The sequence below is a fragment of the Herpailurus yagouaroundi genome, unplaced genomic scaffold (assembly GCF_014898765.1).
Source record: "Herpailurus yagouaroundi ecotype Mexico unplaced genomic scaffold, PumYag 28, whole genome shotgun sequence".
In the NCBI taxonomy this organism is placed as follows: domain Eukaryota; kingdom Metazoa; phylum Chordata; class Mammalia; order Carnivora; family Felidae; genus Herpailurus; species Herpailurus yagouaroundi.
Window position 1 is genome coordinate 65,905,526 of NW_024412376.1, and position 18,258 is coordinate 65,923,783.

General features: G+C 38.4%; 1 protein-coding gene across 5 annotated transcripts in view; it reads left to right on the top strand.

Annotated features, from left to right (window-relative positions):
• The window catches only part of PRDM5 (PR/SET domain 5), a 209,377-nt gene that overhangs the window by 185,633 nt on the left and 5,486 nt on the right, over nucleotides 1–18,258 (top strand). For 3 of the 5 annotated variants that reach the window (XM_040474762.1, XM_040474777.1, XM_040474746.1), the window contains one exon: nucleotides 11,184–11,288. The exons of 1 other annotated variant lie outside the window; for it this stretch is intronic. In XM_040474762.1, coding sequence (XP_040330696.1) covers nucleotides 11,184–11,288 — 105 coding nt within the window. Of the gene's footprint in view, nucleotides 1–11,183; nucleotides 11,289–18,258 lie in introns of those variants that run through there. One more of the 5 variants, XR_005790181.1, reaches the window with a different exon arrangement.

The following is an 18,258-nucleotide window of genomic DNA, read 5'->3' on the forward strand; positions in this document are numbered from 1 at the left end:
AGGCGGAAGGGGTTTGGGTGGTTAGGAAGCCACAACACAAGGTCACTACAGACACTGGCTGTGAAGTAAGCGTGCCGTATTTTGAGTTGTGTCCTCTCTACCCTATGGTGTAACCTTGGTCATGTTTTAAAACTAATACAGCTTCACCTGCAAGAGAGAATAGCCATTCCAAATTAACAATGAAATGGAAAAAAAAAAATCCTTAAAAGTTTCTAGCACTTTACCAGCCAACATGAACTAGACATTCTGTTAACATGCATAATAGTGCCTTGGTAGGAGAGAATCATAGGAAGACACGGGGAAATAGAAGTTATGTGGCACCTGAGTGGCTTAGTTGGTTGAGTGTGTGACTCTTGATTTTGGCAAAGCTCATGATCCCAGGGTCGTGGGATCCAGCCCTACTTTGGGCTCCCCACTGAACATGGAGCCTGCTTGAGAGTCTCTCTCTCTTCCTCTGCCCATGTCCCCCACTCACTCTCTCTCTCTCACTTTCTCTCTCAAAAAAAAAAAAGTTATTGTTGCTGTTGTTATATTTATTAGTAGTAGTACAGTTATTACTCGAGAAGATGATGGACCAGGTTAGAAGTTCTCACTTCTGGGTTGCACATTAGAAGCACCTTGCGAGCTTTAAAAAATGCCAGTGCCTGGCCACACCCAGACCAGCTAAATCAGGCTCTCTTAGAATGGAGCCCAGGTATTGATATTTTTAAAAAAAGATTCCCTCGGTGATTCAGTGCAGGCAAGAATGCAATCCATAGGTTAGAGACTGGGAGAATATAAGGGAAAAGTGTAGTCAGGTCAGTTTGCCTCACCATTCCAGATGAGTCCCGGTCCCAGTCACCTATGTAGCCCCAGGGAAACAAGGTTTTTGAGCTGGTTCGGATAATTCTTTGCTCGCTTTATACCAGAAAATCTCTTCTATCCCCTCTCTGCAAGTGACCAGACTTTATTCTAGCCATTTCATTTACACACATCATTCTTTGGGCTTCAAGAGTGGATTAAAAAGGGACGGAGTGCCTTCTTGTTTCTATTTAAAGTTTGTATACAACAGTTTAATATAAGAATTATATTCTGTTTACTGCGCTTATTTTTAGTTTTCTATATGTGAATTGTGCAATTCATTTTCCTAGTTTTTAGAAAGTGTGTTTTCCATTAGCCACAATGCAAAACCAATTACGGATGTGTTATGTAGAAACCTGCTTTAAATATTCTCCTAGCTTTCTGTAAGCTTCCCTAAGAGTTATAATTTTTAGGTGCATTGTTTACTAGGCCATGGGTATGTTTTGTCATATGTTGAAAGATCACACCAGCTATAAAAATAAGATGGTGAATAAAAAGCCACAAAAGCTATAAACATCTGTAAAAGAAGTTTTCTAGGCAAGGCTGCTCGTTAGAGGGAAACTCGGTGCATTTTGATTGTGTGCAGCTGGTGGCACATGCATGTTCAGAAACAGGGCCATTAAGAGGAGCTGTTAGATATATGGCATGCCGCACTGTGGGCCGTAGATCTGTCCCCTCAGCTGTGTGTAACAGCAGCCCGTGGGGCCACACTCCCAAAGCCTTCTCTAAATTCCACCTGCAACTCTGTTGCCAACCGGATGTTTTATAGAACTGGGTAGTCATCTTTTGGTCACAGAGCCAGTCTTACCGAGAGAATTAGCTGGCTCCTAGGACAGTGGAAAAATCTGGAAATCTCAGCATGAGCTTCACAGTTTCTGCCACCCTGAAGGGACACGTCAAGCCTGACCTCTGGTCAGTGTCAGGGCCACTGCAGGATGCGGCCTGGAGCTCCCATTTATTCTCAGAGGATCTAGCATGCGAAATGCCACGTGACGTATGATGTTGACCCAATCAGACAAACGACCCTATTATATACGAGAGCACAAGAGACCCCCTGCTCTGAACACACCTCTGAGTGAACAACCTGAGCATGCTGGGCTGGGGGTGGGCAGAGGCTGAGTGTGGGGAATCTACCCACCAGGCTGAGTTTGTGTGGCTGGCCGTGGGACCAGTCAGTGTTAGCACCAGGTCGTCTCTGAGCAGGCATTTCTGATTTCTGAGAGGACTTAATGTTTACGGGATCCACCTTTGCGATACCAGAAACGGTTTCCCTAAAACAAGGCCAAGATCCTTGAAGCAGAAGGAGAATGATGTTTTAAGTTTTAGAATAAAATGAAAACAGTTTTTTAAAAAATCCTTTAACTTTTTATAAGGAAAAATTTAAGCCCACAGAAGCAAAGAGAATAGGGTAATGAAATCTCCATGTAACCCCACCCAGTTTCAACAAATATGCATTTTTTTTCCATTTATAACCTTTCTGCTACCCCCAACCATAAAAATTTGGAATTTTTATATGTAATATTAAAAGGATATTTAATTCAAGGTTTACATGTAATTCTGTTGGTAGTTATGCTTTATGTAAGATGTATTATATAACTTGTTCACTTAAATGATGATACAACTAAATCATGGGCATTTGTAATCAAAGATATTTTTATTCTATACCAGTGCTATTCAAAGTGTGGCTTGAAGACCAGTACCAGCCCACTTTGTTTCTGGTCTGTGATGACATAGGTACAGAAATTGTGACAAAGTACTTAGGACTTTTGCAGCTTTTTGACATTGCTGGGCATCTAAGTAATTTCAAACTTCAACCTGTTTCACAAAAGTAGTGGTCAGCAACACACTGGGAAAAACACAGTCTTTGACAGCGGATAGTTCGGAAAGTACTTTACTGTATGGTAATTCTGTGATTTTGACCCCCAGGGGATGTTTGACAATGTCTGGAGATATTTTGAGTCATTACAATTTGGGAATAAACTTGGAGGGGAGAGGTATGTGCTACTGACATCTAGTGGGTACACAGGACAGCTTCCTAAAACAAAGCATTATCTGGCCCTAAATATCAATGATACTGAGGTTGAGAAACCTTGTGCCAGACCACAGTGGATGGTTTAGGCCCCCTGTGCCTTGTCTCAGGAAGGTCTGGCAAATGGGTCTTATCAGGGTGCAGCCTGGCAAGAGTTCAAGGCTGTTTGTATGTGATCTTTCCTTACACAAGAAGCTCCACATTCTGCTTTGGAGATTAGTGAGACATTTTGCAGATGGAAAAGTCTGAGGGTTAAATGACTTTGTCCCAAATGCTTTTAAAATAAGATGATTTGGGGGTACCTGAGTGGCTTAGTCAGTTAAGCATCCGACTTCGGCTCAGGTCATGATCTCTCAGTTCATGAGTTCGAGCCCCGCGTCTGGCTCTGTGCTGACAGCTCAGAGCCTGGAGCCTGCTTCAGATTCTGTGTCTCCCTCTCTCTCTGCCCCTCCTCCACTCACACTCTGCCTCCATCTCTCTTGCTCTCTCAAAAATAAACATAAAAAAATATATGATGCTTTTATATTTAGCCACAAGTTGCCCATTTCATCTCTGCCAGAGTAGAAAGTCACCCACTGCTTCAGTAACTGAGAAAATGGGAAACTAGAAATGTACACAATTTATTTTTATTTAGAAATTTCATATTTAAGAAATTCACATCGAATCTCTGTTTCATGAGGTTTTTAGGATTTTCTTTTAAACTTAGAAATAGGAAATTATCATCTGACAAAAGTCATTTTTCTGAACTTTAATAGGATAAATGTTAATAGCTAGAAATATCTACTCTAGAAAAAGTAATCCAGTGAAATTCATTTGGAACAAAAGATAACTTTTATATCCTAACACACTTCATGTGTGTGTGTGTGTGTGTGAGAGAGAGAGAGAGAGAGAGAGAGAGAGAGAGAATGAGACTTATTTCCACATCTGATTCCTCTTCAGTGAGTTTCTTCTCTCAGATTGTATTTGGTGTCCAAGTTGCTCACATGGAAGTTATTTCATTAACAGCACGGACACTCTGGCCTTGTTACAGCTTTGAGCAAGACAAGTAGAGGAAAGATTTGTCCATCAAGTGTCTTCACACACTGTATAACAACCAAGGAGCCGATGTTTTTTGCTTATAGGTTGAACCCTGTCATAAGGCAACTGTGTTTACATATGTTCACAATACTATAGGCTCTGATACTCCTCACCATCCTCACTAGTGTGCCTGTTTTCTTATAATTGCTTACTCATTTGTATTTCTCAATTTTATTGGAGTCAGGCTACCACTGTCATGAGAGAACATTTATGAACCATCATTATATGACTTCCTTATACCATATACCTTGGCCTCTGACTACAAAGGAAAAAGCTCATTTGCTATATTTTCTATTTCTCTTTGATTGGGCCTGACATAAAAACAACCATGGGTAATATTCAGAATGTGTACCTGTGGCATTCAGGTAATCTGCCCACCATCCATCCTTGTCTTTGCTAGTCTGTGTAGTGGAGGGCATGACTCTTTACCTCCTGGCAAGCAATCCTTGGCTAAACTAAGAGGAAACCTCCAACAAATTTCTATTTAGAGAAATTTGGAGATACCTCCAAGATTTTTTTTAAATGTGACTTTGTTTCTAAAATGATTTTTAAATTTTTTAACTCCGTTCTTGTTGGAAAAAAATACAACTTCTGAAGTTTTAGATAGATAGATAGATAGATAGATAGATAGATAGATAGGCATTAACAGCACAAAAATAGGACTTTTTATTAGCTACATAACAAGGTGCAGGGTGTAGAACTCTATAAATCCTACCTTCTGAGTGAATTCTGCCAAATGCTGTTTAATTAAGGTGGACTGATTAGACTACTGATTAATTCTACTTTTGACAGATTACACAGTTTAACTGACAAATAGATTGCCTCCATTTAGTAACGATTCCCCAGTTACGATGACAAAGGACAAGCTATTTGTCAGTTAAACTGTGTAATCATTGAGAAACAGAACTAATCAAGAGCCTAATCATTCTGTCTTCAGTTAAACCCAGCTAATGACTTCAAATGTGTAATTTATACTACATATTCCACTCTGAAACAGTGCTACAATTTCTGTAATACTTTACTGAATCTGATTTTGTGCCCATATTAAAGATTTTGAAATGGAGGAAAAGATAGAGGAAGAGAAGTAATGGAGCTATGATATGATTAATGTTAAGTGGTGATAGTATATGGGTTCTTTGTGGGGGAGGAGTGTTGCGACCTTTGGAAGTCCAGTGGCATCCAAACTAGCTTGAACCGTTCAGCCACACCAGCCTGCAGGTTGCTTTCCAGTGTATACTTGGGGATGTAGCAGAGAGTTGAGCCCCAGCTCTGCTGCCTAACCTGACAATAACTCAGAGATTCCCTAAGTTTTCTGTGTCACATGGTCTCTTGCTGTGTCAGTCACTATGTAATTACCTAACTATTGTCATCCTCAAAGAAGCTATGGTAAGGGCAGGCAGCCGCAATTAGAAATTGAAGTTCTCTTACTTCCAAGCATGGATTCTTCTGGACTGGGAACTTAGGACTAGGCATACTTAGGAAAGCTCTAGAGGCTATATGATTTTCTTCATGGTTTTCAGAGAGAAAGAGAGGGGGAACGGGTATAGGTATCTTTGTACCACTCAGCTTACTCTCTGTGCCCAACTATGGTTACCATGTGAGGGGTGGTATTTCTTTCACGTGACTGATTAGGGTTAGTTGGGAAGAAATTAGTAAGAAAGGGGGAAAAGGAATTTTTTTTTTCTGAAAAAGAAAATGCACTTTTTTCTTTCTGTCTCAGTTCATTTGGTTTTCTTAAATCTGCGGTGAGTGGTCTCTGACCTTCTGGCTCTGCCTCTGGTATAAAAGCTGTTTACTGGAGCAGGAATTTCCTAACACTTTGGAACCACTCACTGTAGAGTGGGATCTTTTCAAGGGTGGGCATTAAAGTCTTTCCAAGGAGCCCTGTAAGACGTTTTGACCAAATCTGTCAGGAATTATATCCCTCCCTGCAACATCTTCAGGAAAATTGGATATTGTTTAAGATACAGGGATAGAAGAAATGGACAGACATATGAAGGGCAAACAGGGCTTCTTATTATTATACTTTGCTGTGGCCTAAGGACTCGGAGAACCTTTCTTTCTAGACGGACATTGAAATGTAATTGTAGAGCCTTTGTGAGCTAATAATCTTAGGACAAAACCCCGGGGAATCCTTAGCTTCAAACGGTTCTTGGTAGAAAAGAGGGAGTCCAGGCAGATGCAGAACTGCTTCATTAAATGGGTCCCTCCTCCAACTGTAATTCTCAAATTGTTTGAATTGGAGGAACCTCTCTAACATTATAAGTTTCAGCCCCAGCTTTCCTGCCAACACACGCACAGAAACACGTGATAGTTATTGTACTTTCAGCGTCTTTTATGGGAGAAAACACATAGGTGAAGGTAATACAATTTCTGTGACATTTGTAAATAAAGCGTATTGAAATAATCACCAATAGTGTTAATAAACCATTGAAAAATGCCAGTATATGAGTGGGTGGATATACGTGTGTGTGTAAAACATTATTTATTCACTGCAAGGCAATGCATAACACACATTTGGGTTTTTTGAAAACTCACATGATAACCGCAAGAGCGCTTCACTAGAATCTCCATACACTGGCTCAGAACCTTTCTCAGTATCCGTGGGGCACTGCAGGGTACTCACCTAGACAGTTAAGTACTTCCTGAGAGGAGATTTGGGAATGAGTGAGAAGGATGTTCTTAATCAATGATGCTGAGATGTTGTTTTTCATGGCTTTTCTTCCCGGAAACCTCCTATTACCCTCTTAGGACGTCATCCAGATAATTGGTCTTGGGTTGTTCTCTGCCAGACACTCACCTGTCCTTGCAGCCGCTGCAGTGATGTGCCTCTCACTTCTTCATAAGATCTTGTTTTCTAGATAAATTGTAGAGCGAAAAGCTTTCCTGTTTTTCTTCTCATATACATCATATGGGTATCTCCTTATATGTTTTTAAAATATTAGGTAAGTAAAACATTTAGATATAATAAATCCCAGCAACCCTAAGAAATTTCTAATTTAAATACTTAACAACTACATTTTCAAGTTGTGTGTGTGTGTGTGTGTGTGTGTTTTTTTATACTGGTCAATATTTGAAGAAATAATAGGCACCAAAGGTTATGCAATATGTGAAAAGAGATTGTGTTGATCTAGACTAAATGAAAAAAATATATTTTTTGGACTGCCAAGAAAATGCATTTTTTTCTGTTAACTTTGAACAGTCATTTAAAATACAGAGTTCCCCCCCCCAAAATAAATAAATAAAACTTTAAGAAAGTTGGGGGGCTTTGTGGTTCAGTCGGTTAAGTGTCTGGCTCTTGGTTTTGGCCCAGGTCATGATCTTACAGTTTGTGGGTTTGAGCCCCGCATTGAGCTCTGCGCTGACAGTGAAGAGCCTGCTTGGGATTCCCTCTCTCTCCCTCTTTCTGCCCCTCCTCTGCTCACGCAGACACATGCTCTCTCTCTCTCTCTCAAAATAAATAAATAAAACTTAAAAAATAAAAAATAAAACACGGAGACCTTATACAAAACTCTATCCATGCTGGATATAGTAAAGCAAATAGCAAATACCTGAACTTAAAAAAGAAAAAGGTAACAGTAATCCCCAGAATCCAACAAACAAAACTGAAGCTGAGTGCCAGAATGATCACATTGAGAATGTAGCACCTTACAAGGTGTTTGTCAGTATCTGTAAATTCAAGCTTTGGTTTTGAATGGTGATGGAAAGGGAGGCAAGTTCTGGGCTTAGATTATAGGGGCAAGACGGAACCACATCCCACCACAGTGCTGAGACCCTAGAAAAACCACACTCAAAATGAAGTCAGGGACTGGAAATCATCTGCCTTTGGCAAACAGAGGTGTTTGGGACATTTAACTGTCTCAGTAATTGCTGGCTAGAGAAAAGAGTTCTCCTTAGAGTTTATAACCACAGTCTTTGCCTCAAGTGTGTTTAGAGTTCAGACTTAAAATACTTCCCTGACCAGAAAACCCTAAGGCAAGAAATAAACTTAAAATGGTCTTTGATTGATAGCATCCCAGAATGCCTGGCAGAAGCAAACACAATGCTGTCTGAAGGGACTTACCCTCAACTTAGGGGTCACAGCATTTTAACAGATAAAGACCACCAAACATGAGCCCATGATTCCAAATTCCAGAAACACCCAAGGAAACAAGAGCCATGAACAGGAGACAGGAGAAACCACAAATAGCAGAATTAGATATCCAAAAAGCTTAAGATAATGATTTATCAGATGAAGTAAATTATATAAATGCCTAGAATATTTGTTTAAATACACATAAGAACATGAGTAAAAAAGATTTTATCCACAATGAAGCATAATTGAAAAGAACCAAAGAAAAACTTTAAAAAAATTAAAATATAATACAAATTAAAAATCAAATGATTCTATTAACAATTTATTCATACCTGAAGATAATTGATCAACTGATTCTAAAGAACTTGCATACAGTATGATACAAAACAATAGAAATGGTAAAGGGAGGTTAAGAGACATGAGAAATAAGGTCTGTTATACATATAGTTGGATTTGTTGACTTTCAATAACAAATAAGAAATAAAGTCATTTTCAATCAATAAAAATGGAATTTACCATCATCAGATCCTGCGAAGGTCAGATAGGCAAGAAAGCATGAAAAGTAAAGAAATTTTTAAGCATGTGTGAAACTAAACCATAATGATTGTGTAAAGTAATAATGATTCCATATTGGGCATTAAAAATAAAGATACAAATAAAACACTATTACACATAACCTCTAAGACAGGAGCATTCTACAGGACTTGTTATTCAGTAGAAGGGAAAACATAGATAATCTTTAAGCTGTGTTCAATGTACATGGTAGAACTGTTAAGGATAACCACTAAGAAGGTAGAAATAGTGTTCATAACTTCTATGATAATACAGGGGGAAAGTTATCAATCCAAAACATACAAGATATTATAGGGGGAAAAGAACTTTGAAAACAAGCAAGATAAAATCAATGCACAAAATAAAATGTTAGAAATATATTCAGATATATTTAAAACAAAGAAATATATTCAAATACATGAGTAATAACACATATTAATATATAGATACATTAATTATATATTATAATGATAATTATAATAATAAATGATAATACATATTAATGAAGATTAAGAAGCAAAACTTGTTATCTTAACAAAAGTGATACAAGTATGGTTTGAAAAAAATCCAGTTGGATACTATTTATGGAGACATTCCTCATATCTAAGGATATAGACTGTTTGAAAGTAAAAAAATGGATATACCAAGCAAACACTAATACTGTATTATTTTTTGCCTCCTTCTTTTAAACTAAGGTATAATTGACCTATCACATTATATAAGTTTAAAGGGTACAACATATTGATTTGATACATTTATACTGCATTTTGGAGTGTAAAATGGTTTATCCACTTTGTAGACTTTGGACATTCCTAAAACAGTTGAAGGTGCAACCCACTTCTAGATACACACACCACAGGGAATTACACTTCTCTGCATTCAAGTATACACATACAAAAAAATTCAGAGCAAAGTAAGAGTGAAAAATTGGTAAAAAATGAACTGCCCATCACTAGATAATGTATATAAGCAAATTGTGGTGTAGCCATTGAATGTAATACTATATGATACTAAAAATGAATGAGTAGGAACTACATATGTTCACAAAATAAAATTGAGGACTAGAAGCCCATAAAGATTATGTTGAGCAAAACTAAGTAACTTTCAAAAGAACTCACAAAGTTTATATACAGTGTGATGCTATTTAAATAAGTTTAAAAAGCAAAATAATGCTAAGTCTTGTTTAGAGATCCTTCCATACACGTGCAGTAAAAACAGAGAGAAAAGCAAAGGACTGATAAGTTCACCATCCAGCACTGTGGTCACCTCTGAGGAAGTGGGCAGGTGCTGCAGTTAGGGAGTGGAGGGGTTGGGGGAGGGAGTTGAGAGGGACACCTGCACTAGTAATGTTTGATTTTGTAAGACCTAGCCAGTGGACACACACATATATCTGTTTCATTCTTTACATACCATTTTTTTAGGCCTGACAATTTTTATAATATTCTTTTAAATACTAAGGAGAAAATGTGTATGGAGCTTGTCTATATAACATGAAATTAAATACGAACACACACACACACACACACACACACACACTACCTCAATTTTAAAAACTTTATAACATTTTTGAAGATGTATTTGAAAAAAATCTCATTGCAAGTTTACTTTAAAGAAATCTTACTTTTTTCCCTCAAACCTTTTTATTTATGAACTGCTTGATAATGACTGGCTGTTTTAATGAACAATGTTAATCTATATTCTAAGCAAAAAGGCTGGTGATAACAAATTCTTGGTATCAAAGTTGGCTGAGGAATGTGAACACTTTTTCTTCTCCTGTGAAGACATTTTTTTTCCTTAAGAGCCTATGACAAACAATTAAAAAATACCTCATTTAAAAACATAATTTAGATGTTACAAAAGAACATCCTACGTAAGAAGAAAGATTGGGCAATAAAAATGAAAATACTTAAACCACAGTTGAGCTGTAGCTTTTTCAACGTTTATTTATTTTTGGGACAGAGAGAGACAGAGCATGAACGGGGGAGGGGCATAGAGAGAGGGAGACACAGAATCCGAAACAGGCTCCAGACTCTGAGCCATCAGCCCAGAGCCCCACGCGGGGCTCGAACTCACGGACCGCGAGATCGTGACCTGGCTGAAGTCGGACGCTTAACCGACTGCGCCACCCAGGCGCCCCGAGCTGTAGCTTTTTAAACTTACCCCATATCTGATGAAAATTTTGTTCTGAAGTTTTCATTCCCAGGAATTCCTCCAAGATAGTAAACAAGTTGCACCATCTAGATCAATGGTCTCGAATATCTCAGTAAATTTTTGTGACCCCAAAGACCAAAAGAAAACTTAAGAGTTCACTTCTTTGAGTAAGTAGTTAGATCATGGCAATCATTCAGGACCTTGCTTCCCAAAGAAAAGTGGTGCAGTCTAATGTTGGGGCTGTGAACTGCCACGAGCTAGTAGTTCAGTTTGTCCAGCAGATGTCGGGTAGTCCTGTTTCCCCTGAAAATAACTTCTGGAACCCCATGGATTTGCTGCAGCACCTGACGAAACTAGATAAAATACCCCCCCCCCCCACACACACACACCACATACACCTTTATAAGGAGGGCTTTATGTTCCCTTAAATTCATGGCTATCTCTTGTCGCTGACTGCAGGAGAAACCTTACAAGTGCTCAGACTGCAGCAAAGCCTTCAGCCAGAAGCGAGGCCTGGATGAGCACAAGAGGACGCACACCGGAGAAAAGCCTTTTCAGTGTGATGTGAGTTTGGTTCCTCTCTTCTTCCGTCAGTGTCCTCCGGTGACAGATGCGTGTGTTGTGTGCATGTGTGCGAGTAAGGCATCTGCGCACCAGGGTGTGTATGGATGGGTGTGTGTTGTTTTGCAGTGCTGGTCTTTCTGTTAATGCCTTGTGCTGCCTGCATCTTTTGATGTAATCCATATAACCACTTTGTCATAATTTTGTTCATCCTAGTTTACTAGCAGCAGATTAACCGATTTTCTTTAAGGCACATTAAAACCCAAAGTTTTAATGCAATTGAGTTGTTCTTTCAAGGTATAAACTCATGATGATTCCAGGCAGCTTTCATATGTCTTTCCAAATCTTTGACAGGTTAGTGGCAGTTAAACCAGAGATTTACCAGGCCATAGATATTACTTATTTTGCTACAGCCAAACAATGAGTTTCTAAAACATGAATGAACTCCTTTATTTAAATAATGTTGCTAATTGTTTAGATTTTCTGTGTATGACATTTGAATTGAAAATTATCAACTTAGTTGTTTACAGTATTTATGAAAGGAAAAATACTACCACACTCAATAAAATTAATCTGAATGTTAATTAATCTAGGAAAAAAATGGTTTTTCAGTGAACAGTGTCACCATTCTGTGTAAGATTGACAGTTGATAGAAGATTGACACAGGCTTTAGGGAAAACACTTGGATGCTTATTTCTTATACAAAAATAGCAAAAAGAGTATTAATGTAGCTCAATGTAAGAAGAAACATTAAAGTTGTAGTGTGTAAAATTGCACAGTACAGAATGCTCTTTAAATGTGGAGGGAAACTCGAGTACTTAGTCCCATTGGCATATCCCAACGGATAAGTGTAGGGTAAGCAGTCCACATGAAAGGAAGCTCACAAACACAAGATGTTTTCCTTGTCCTTCCATGAAACTTTGGTGGTAAGGTTAAGGCAACAATGTACTCCCAGTGGGCTTACTCATAAAAGTACCTTTATGAACAGTGAACTTCTTTAAGGCAAGAAGTATCGTAGAGAAAGAAATGTGCACATGTAGAACTCGATCCTGAACTGGAGGTACAGCTCCTGCTTAATAATTTCAGTTGGCTTAATTCGTCAGTGCTTTTATTGGAAACATTTCCATATAGACACAACCTCTTTAGATTACTTAATTGTACAACTGCACAAATAGCTGATGGGAGATAGAAATTAAATATTGACTGTGTACAGACATCTGCCTACCATCACATTCAATTCAACTTTCATTTATGCTAGATATTTTTGTTGAGTACTTTCTAAGTTAAACTGGACCACGATGTTATTTTTTTAAAAACCTATAATTTTACAAACATGATTTTTTTCCTTCTATTCCATCTACTTCTATCATATTTTCAAAACTCTCTGATCATGATCTGTGGCCCAAACTAGTCCATTGACTATCGATCCAAGTTTACTGCCTCCCAGACCTCCTTGAAATGCATCCTGCTTTGTAAAGGACTGGCTGTCTTTGTTCCAAAATCTTATCCTCTTAACCCACTCATTCTGAATAGAAGTCATCCTTTCTCTCTCATTCCCAATCTTCCTCTTTCCTGAATAACTCTCAAATCTATTACTTCCTCTCAGTTTCTTTTCCCACTAGCAGTGCATAGCCTGGCTCCTCCCTGTGTTTTATTACATTCAATCTCCAATGTGTGTGTTCTTTACCCTGCCAGGGTAATGTCTTTTTTTTTTAATTGAGACGAAATTCACAGAATGTAAAATCAACCATTTTAAAGTGAACAATTCATTGTCATTGGGTGCATTAACAATGTTGTGCAACCATCACCTCTATCTCCTTCTAAAACATTAATGTCCCAAAATAAAACTCCATACCCATTCAGCAGTTAATCCCCTCTCTCTCCAGACCCTGACAGCTACCAATCTCCTTTCATTTCTACAGATTTACCTATTCTGGATATTTCATGTAAATGAATCATACCATGTGTGACCTTTGTGACTGGCTTCTTTTACTTAGCGTAATGTTTTCAAGGTTCATCTACATTGTAGCATGTCTGTACATCATTCCTTTTTATGGCCGAATGATATTCCATTGTGTATACCACAGTTTGTTTATCTCTCCATCACTGATGAACATTACGTTGTTTCTGCCTTTTGGCCATTGTGTATTGCTCTGTGAGGAACATATGCATAAAAGTATTTAAGTACCTGTTTTGAATTCTTTGCAGGGGTGGGGGAACTTGGGTGTCTCAGTCAGTTGAGCATCTTACTCTTGATTTCGGCTCAGGTCATGAACTCACCATTCTGAGATCAAGCCCTACATTGGACTATGTGCTGGGAGTGGAGCCTGCTTAAGAGTCTCTCTTCCCCTCTCCCTTCGCCCCTCCCCCACTCACTCATATGCATTTTCTCTGTCTCTGTCTCTCTGTCTCTCTGTTTCTCTCTCTCTGTCTCTCTTTTTTTAAATTTTTTTGATGTTTATTTATTTTTGAGACAGAGAGAGACAGAGCATGAACGGGGGAGGGTCCGAGAGAGAGGGAGACACAGAATCTGAAACAGGCTCCAGGCTCTGAGCCATCAGCACAGAGCCTGACGCAGGGCTTGAACTCACGAACCGCGAGATCGTGACCTGAGCCGAAGTCGGACGCTTAACCGACTGAGCCACCCAGGCGTCCCTGTCTCTCTGTCTTAAAAGCAAATCATTTTGGGTATATACCTAGGAGTAGAATTACTGTGTCATATGGTGATTCTATATTTGACTTTTTGGGGAACTGCTATACTGTTTTTCATGGAAACTGCACCATTTTTATATTCCCACCAGCAATGCACAAGAATACCAATTTTTTCCACATCTTTGTCAATGCTTGTTATTTTCTGTTTTGTAAAATTGTAGTCACCATGGGGCATATGAAGTGATATCTTATTGTGGTTTGGATTTAAATTTCCAAAAGGATTAACAATACTGAGCATCTTTCTATATGCTTGTTTGTTGGAGTTTGTATTTTTCTCTGGAGAAATGTCTGTTCAAGTCCTCTTCCCATTTTAAAATTTTGTTTTTTTGTTGTTGAGTATAAGAGTTCTTTGTATATTCTAGATACTAGGCTCTTATCAGATATATGATATACAAGTATCTTCTAAGTTATCTTTTCACTTAGTAATAATACCTTTGATTCATGAAACTTTTAAATGTTGAAATCCAATTTATGTTTTTTTTTTTTTTCTCAGCATGGTGTTGTTGTCAGATATAAGAATTGCCAATTTCAGGGCCATGAAGATTTACTGTCATGTTTTTTTTTTTTTCTAAGAGTGTGATAGTTTTAGCTCTTACAGTTAGGTCTTTGATCTGTTTTAAGTTAATTTTTTTGTATATGGTATGAAGTAGGGGTCTATTCTTTTGCATTATTTTACAGTTTTTCACCATTCCATATGATGTTAGCTATGAGTTTTTCATAAATGCCCTTTATTATGTTGAGGAAGCAACCTTCTATCCTAGTTTTCTAAGTATTTTTATCAATACAGGTTGTTGGATTTTGTCAGTGGCTTTCCTTCATCAGTTGAGATGATCATTTTTTAGTCTTTTGTTTATTAACATGGTTTATTACATTGTTTGATTTTATGTGAAACTACCATTGCAGTCTGAATAAATCCCGTTTGGTCATGACTTGTGATGTTTTTGTTTTTTTGCTTTTTGGTTTTTTTGTTTTTGTTTTTTGCTTTTTGTTTTTTTGTTTTTGAGAGACAAAAAAGAGAGAGAGCTCACGAGCAGAGTAGGGACAGAGAGAGAGAGGGAATGAGAGAATCCCAAGCAGGCTCCATGCTGGTGTTGAGCTCACAAATCATGAGATCATGACTGAGCTGAAATCAGATGCTTAACCGACTGAGCCATCCATGCCCTGCCTTTTTTTTCTTTCTTTCTTTCTTTCTTTCTTTCTTTCTTTCTTTCTTTTTTTTTGTTGGCAATCCTTTTAATATACTTTTGAATTTGGCTTGTTGGAATTTTTGTTTTTCATTCATTTGAGGATTTTTGCATCTATATTCAAAAGGGATATTGGCTTTTAGTTTTCTTTTCTTGTGATATCATTGTCTAGCTTTGGTATTAAGTTAACGCTGGCATCACAGAATGAATTAGAAAGTGTTCTGTCCACTTCTATTTTTGGGAGAGTTTGAAAGGATTAGTGTTAAGTCTTTAAATGTTTGGTGCAATTTATTCATGAAACTATCTGATTCCAGACTTTCCTTTGTTGGGAGGTTTTTTTTTTTTATTATTTAAAAAAATTTTTTAACGCTTATTTATTATTGAGAGACAGAGAGAGACAGAGCATGAGCAGGGGAGGGTCAGAGAGAGGACAAGACACAGAATCTGAAGCAGGCTCCAGGCTCTGAGCTGTCAGCACAGAGCCCGATGCGGGGCTCGAACTCACGAACTGTGAGATCATGACCTGAGCCGAAGTCGGACGCTTAACTGACTGAGCCACCCAGGCGCCCTGGGAGGTTTTTTATTTGATACAATCTCTTTATTTATTATTGGTCTCTGGAGTTACTCTATTTCTTTTTGAGTCAGTTTTCGTTATTTATGTGTTTCTAGGAACTTGTCCATTTCATCTAAGTTATCTGATTTGTTGGCATACAGTTCATAGTATTCTCTTATAATCCTTTTTATTTCTCTGGGGTCAGTAATAATTTCTCAATGTGATTGTTTCAGTATAAACCAAATCAGGTGCTTCTCTATGACAGTATCTCACAAACTGTAGGGTAAAATCCACCTTGCCGCTTGACGGAAAAAATTATTCTGGGTTTTGTCAACTGTTATTATTAATATGTTAATAATTTCTTATCTGTCAGTACTTTGCATTTTGTTTGTACTGACACTTAAAGTTTCCTGAAGCAGCGATGCCATTTTGCATTTCTGTTTCTTGTTCCTTGTAGCTTCATGCACTACTTCCTCTGCCTGGAATGTCCTCCCCATCTCTTGCTGCCTGGCATTTACACACACACACACACACACACACACACACACACACACACAGACATATGACATTTGAGTGGTACTTGAATGGCATTTGAGCAAAATTGTAAAGAAGAAACTGATACATGTTGATCTCAGTTCTTTACAATTTTTCTCAAATACCGCTTTCACTCATCAACACTAGCCCCTTAGGCACAGTCATTCCATGTGTACAGCTCCCTGAGCATGCCATAGCTATTGAACTGTAAGTATCTTTGCTACTATCCCTATGGTGATGACTTCCAAATCTCTCTTTCTCCTGCCTCGATCTCCCTTTTGAACTCTAGGCAGATATTTTGAGCCGTCTGTAAGACATTTCCCCTGGGGCACCTGGGTAACTTACTCAGTTTAGTGTCCAACTTCAGCTCAGGTCATGATCTCATGGCATTCAAGCCCTGTCTCAGGCACTGTGCTGACATCTCAGAGCCTGGAGCCTGCTTCGGATTCTGTGTCTCCCTCTCTCTGCTCCTCCCCAGCTTGTTCTCACTCTCACTCACTCTCTCTCTCTCTCTCTCTCTCTCAAAAATAAATACACATTTAAAAAAATTTTAAGAGACTTCTCTCCTATATTCCTTACTGAAATCAATATTTCCCCAGCCAGCTTAGTTGCTCAACATATTCCCTTTAACTATACATCTCTCTGGGTCTCCTGAATGGTTCAGTTGGTTAAGCTTTGGACTCTTGATTTCTGTTCATGTCATGATATCACAGTTTGTAAGATCGAACCCCACATCTGGGTCCATGCTGACAGCGTGGAGTCTCCTTGTCATCCTCTCTCTCTCTCTCTCTCTCTCTCTCTCTCTCCCTCTCTCTTTTTCCTCCTTCCTCTCTCTTTCTCTCTCTCAAATAAATAAACTTAAAGCCCTCTTTCTGAGGGCTTCACCATCTCCAAATAACCAAAACCAAAGCTCTGATTCTCATGCCAGATGCTTTTTTTTCCTTAAGCCATGACCAATAGCATCAACTAGTCAAGCTTCTATTGTGGGGAAGACACAGTGATCCAGTTTATATATATTCTCTCTGATCTTCACTACAACCCAGAAATATCTAGGTGTTATTTCCACCTATATGAAACAACTGAGGCTCACTGAAGTGCGTAACTTGTCTCTTTCCTTCCACTTCTAATTGGCCGAGTCAGGATTCGAGGGTTCAAGCTCATGTACTTGCCATTCAGACACAGTAATTCCTGAAAATCTTTCTTCCTCTAAATTTCCACTCCCACCTTCACTCCTCTCTTTTTCTCACTCCTGATATCCAGTCCAGTAGCAAATTCAGTTGGCTCCATATTTAAAATAAATGGAGAATCTGAACACTTTTCACATCTGCCCAGCTACCAGCTTAGTCTCCTTGAATAATGAAACAGTTTCTTAATTTATCTTTCTTCTCCTGTCTTTGCTCCTGACAGAGTCTTAAGCTTACCACCCAGAGTGTCCTTTCTAGAACCTTTGTCAGGTTTTATATATTATATATGTAGACTATATATTTACTCATTTGCTCAAGCCTTCCAATGGCGGTCTATCCCATTTAGAGTGAAAACCAAAGTTTACCATCATCTGAAAGTCCTTACAGACCTGCACCCCCAACCCTCCTGCCCCAAGCACTGACCTCACTACCACCTTCACCTCACTCTGACCACATCACTTCATTGCCATTTTTCAGACAAACAAAGCATATTCCAATGAATAGGTCTTTGTATTTCCTGCTTCCCTGATCTGGGACACCCTTCTCAGAGAACTTTATGGCCTTCTCCTGTACTTATTTCAGTTCTGTGCTCAAATTACTCTCTTATTTCTGTTACTTTCTTAACCTTCACCCCATATTCTTCTTCTCCTTCACGGCACTTATATCCACTTTTTTTTTTACATATTTGTTTGTTTAATTATTTATCATGTATTTTAAGCTTAATGACAACAGAGGTGTTGTTTCTTCTTCTTCTTCTTCTTCTTCTTCTTCTTCTTCTTCTTCTTCTTCTTCTTCTTCTTCTTCTT